This window comes from Fulmarus glacialis, unplaced genomic scaffold (assembly GCF_000690835.1).
Source record: "Fulmarus glacialis isolate BGI_N327 unplaced genomic scaffold, ASM69083v1 scaffold18839, whole genome shotgun sequence".
Lineage (NCBI taxonomy): Eukaryota > Metazoa > Chordata > Aves > Procellariiformes > Procellariidae > Fulmarus > Fulmarus glacialis.
In genome coordinates, this window is record NW_009234095.1 from 670 (window position 1) to 4,221 (window position 3,552).

General features: G+C 63.9%; 1 protein-coding gene across 1 annotated transcript in view; it reads right to left on the reverse strand.

Annotated features, from left to right (window-relative positions):
• LOC104082426 (actin filament-associated protein 1-like 1) overlaps window positions 1-3,552 on the reverse strand; it is a gene marked incomplete at both ends in the record, with an annotated part of 4,354 nt that overhangs the window by 666 nt on the left and 136 nt on the right. Inside the window, 6 exons of the mRNA XM_009585551.1 lie at window positions 194-373; window positions 728-939; window positions 1,642-1,740; window positions 2,140-2,251; window positions 2,434-2,531; window positions 2,900-2,988. Of these exons, the coding sequence (XP_009583846.1) occupies window positions 194-373; window positions 728-939; window positions 1,642-1,740; window positions 2,140-2,251; window positions 2,434-2,531; window positions 2,900-2,988 (790 nt within the window). The remainder of the gene's footprint in view (window positions 1-193; window positions 374-727; window positions 940-1,641; window positions 1,741-2,139; window positions 2,252-2,433; window positions 2,532-2,899; window positions 2,989-3,552) is intronic.

Genomic DNA, 3,552 nt, shown 5'->3' on the forward strand with positions numbered 1-3,552 from the left:
AGCGCCGGAGACAGCCAGGCCCTGGGAAGCAGCTGGCCAGCCCCCCGAGACCGATAAGAAATGGGAGCAAAGCCCCCTTCCCCTTCCAGGGGGGCAAGACCTTTCCCAGGGCAGCCCCCACCCCGCCTCAGCCAGGGAGGATGCCAAGGAGGGTCTGCGGCCCCCTGGGCAAAGCGGGGGGCAGCCATAGTACCTTCAGCCACTCCTCAGCCTGCTCCTTGCTCTGCACGGCCAGCACCAGTGCCTCGGCTCCCGGCAGTGAGAACCGCAGCTCATGCTTCTTGCGCCGCCCGTCCTTGGGGACGTAGATGACATTGCAGGACCCCAGGGGCACCTCCACGTGTGGTTGCCGGTCCTTGGAGCTTTTGTAGCACTGGGAGAAGCAAAGGGAACCGCTCAGGGCTCGGTCAAAACCTGCCTGTCCCGCTGCCGTGCCGGGCAGAGCTGGGGTCCCTCTGAGGGTCCCTCTCAGGTGGCACAGACGGAGGTGGCTCACTCTGTACAACAGCCTCGGTGGCAGAGGGCTGCAGGGTGCCCTCTCACTCCATGGGGTCCCAAAAGAGGGGAGCCCTCCATTCACTTGCAAGGGAAGCGAGGGCAGCCCATGCAAGTGCTCGGCAGGGCAGTCGCAGCCTTGGGGCAGAATCTTGGCTTGGATAGTGCTACTTTTCTTCAGCCTGGACCCGACCTTCCTCCCAGCCCACCAGCGGGTTTCTGTCCCCCTCACCAGCAGTTTGCTGTCCCGTATGATGGTGAGCTGCTTGGCCCACTGTCCAAAGCGCTTCTTGCGCAACAGGAAAGCGCAAATCCTGCAATCTTTCACCAGGTTCATGGAGGCTTCCTCCGATGGCCACTGGTGTGTCAGCTGCTGGCCCTTCCCCTCCTCCTCCTCCTCGTCGTACGACTCGTAAGAGCTGCTCATCGCATCCGAGTCATTGTCTGGAAGGAAGCAGGCGAGTCACCCCGAATGGCACCCCGGGGCCCTGCCTGCCGGGCATGCTTGCACACTGCCAGGGCTCCCTGCACCCGGCAGGCTCCAGCACAGAGCCTGGGCTGGGCACTGCGGTGGATGGACTCCATGTCATCCCCTGAAAACAGCAGCAATTTGACCCCAGCTGTCTCCCATTTCCCTTCCAAACCAGGCAGGATGCTCGCGGGCCAAATGCCAGTCCCAGGTGCATCTATCCAAACCCCTGGGCTAGCTTATTTCTTTGCAAGCCTCAAACTTTAAAAGCCTGGATTAAACCTTCCACCCGCAACAGAGGATCATGCGCCAGCCCTCTACCCCACACCTCCCGAGCAGGGCACAGAGGAGCAGGGCTCCGCAATGGTGTCCCTGCCCCAGCTCTCCTCCACCGTGGCAGAGGCAGCTCACGCAGGGCACAAGAGCTGCATAGGCAGGGACGCCCGTTCCCCATGCTGGTGACAGACACCGATTACATCCCTTCTGCAGCATGAGGGCTCTGGCGTGCATGACAAACAGCACACCACCCTCCTTGCTTTTTGCCCAGCAGCCTCTGACACGCGAGAGGTCCTCCAGCCTCAACCCCACCGGCCCCCAGCCCAGCCCTCAAGCCCCCATCTCGGGGCTGGACTTTGCCGAAACTCTCCCCTCCCCGGTGAGGGCACCTGGATACCTACAGGAGTTTTTTGGCTCCCCGTTCATCCTGGTGACGGGGTAGTTGCTGTCTGCATCCTCATAATAGCCATCCTCGATGGAGTTGGGGGGGCTGGAGCTGTCTGCGGAGGAAGCAGAGGGCAGCTGGGGCTGTTACACCTGGTTTCCCCCCAAGGATGCTCCAAGCAGCGAGCCTGCGAGCCGGGGCAGAGCAAAGCACACCTTCCCAGGGCATCTCAGCGTCGGTCCCCGCGCAGTTCCGACCTCTCCCCATTACCCCCTTCCCAGTCAAGCCAGAGCAAACAACTCCTTGCAATAACAGCACAGCAGGATGGGAAGGAAGCGGGACAGGAGCGATGCTGGTGGGAGCAGCCACGTTTCCTTCCAAAAAAAAGACGGGGCGTTCACCCCCACCGGGGGCTGCCTGCTTTACCAGGCGGGCAGGCGGGCGGGGGGATGCAGCGGGCAGCTTGCGGGGCTCCCCCCACCCTCCTGCCATCCCAGTGCAGAGCGGGACTCACTGCGGGAGGTGATGTACTCGGGGGCCTTGCCAGGGCCCAGGGGCAGGGCTTCCTCATAGTAATCCTCAGGCGGGGGTGTGGTGGGCAGCGGTGGAGCAGGGTCCACAGGAACCTAGGGCAGAAGCACCACCGGCATTAGCCAGGCAGTGGAGAGGGCCATGAGTCCCAGCAACTACTGCTGTGACAAGTGACAGGAACGGGTCCCAGCCCCAGCCACTGCCCCCTCCCCGGGCAGGTGCAGAGCAGACCTCGCAGAGCAGACCACCCGAGCCGGTGGGCAAAAAAAGGCCTTACGGCTTTTGCAGACTGGCTCCTCGCCGGCTCCAAGCCAACACCATCGCCAGTGTCCCCCTCCTCCTCCTGCATGTCCTGGAGATCCCGCAGGTCACAGTCTGCTGTAAGTGGAGAGGGTGAAGGGAGCAGGAAACCCCAGAGCTGGCCTCCCCAGCCATGCCCTCAGGGACCCTCAAGGCAAGCACCCATGGCCCTTCACTGCCAAGGTGCTGGGAGATGGGCACCGCTGGTAAATGCATCTGGGCCGGGGTGTGTGCGGACCCCCCATGGCCAGCCCCCAGGCAGCTTCAGGGGAGTGGGAGCAAGCACCCAGGGTGATGGTGCCCACCTTGGACACAAAGATGCAGCTTTTAACCTCCTTCCCCAGGGCGCCCCAAGAGCTCCCACTGTCAGCAGGGACCCTGAGGCCAGCACAGCACCCACCCAGTGGGACCCCTGGCAGTCACTCCAGGTTGGCCACACATACCGAACTCCTCGAAGAGAGACTCCACGAAGCTGGTGCCATTGCTCAGGGATGCCGTGTTGACGTACATGTAGTCCACGTCCTTCCCTGGGAGTGAGGGGATGTTCTCAGCCTGGGTGTGGGCAGGGTGGCCAGGGCGAGCATCGGCACCCCTCCTCCCCTCAAATACCAACCCAAGGACGCAGGCCAGCCCACCCCACTGTGCCATGGGGTGCTCCTCTGGAGCAGGCGCCCGGGGAGCAGAGGAGCCCCCAGGGGTGCTGCCACCCCACCCCAGGAAGGCAGGAAAGTGGGAAGGCTGTGAAGCCCCAGGTGCACGGCCCTCCTGGCCTTCCCGCGGAAACCCCTGCGCTCAGCAGAAACCGGTGGCAGGAAGACCTCTGCAAAGCGGCCTTTCCGCAGGGAGCAGCCCCCCCCCAGCCACGGCAGGGCTGACGCCAGCCCCTGCGCCTGGGGCGGGGAGAAGCTGGGAAGCGAGAGCGGGGAACAAAGCACCCCAAGGGGCCTGAGCAGGTGCTGGGCGCTGGGCACAGAGGCAGCTCATCCCTGCCCAGCGGGGTTTTCTCTACCCCACTGGGGTTTTGGCCCGGGGCAGCTGCTGGGGACACCCACTGCCCCTGGGGACAGCCACTGGGCACTGTGGGAGTGGGACACAG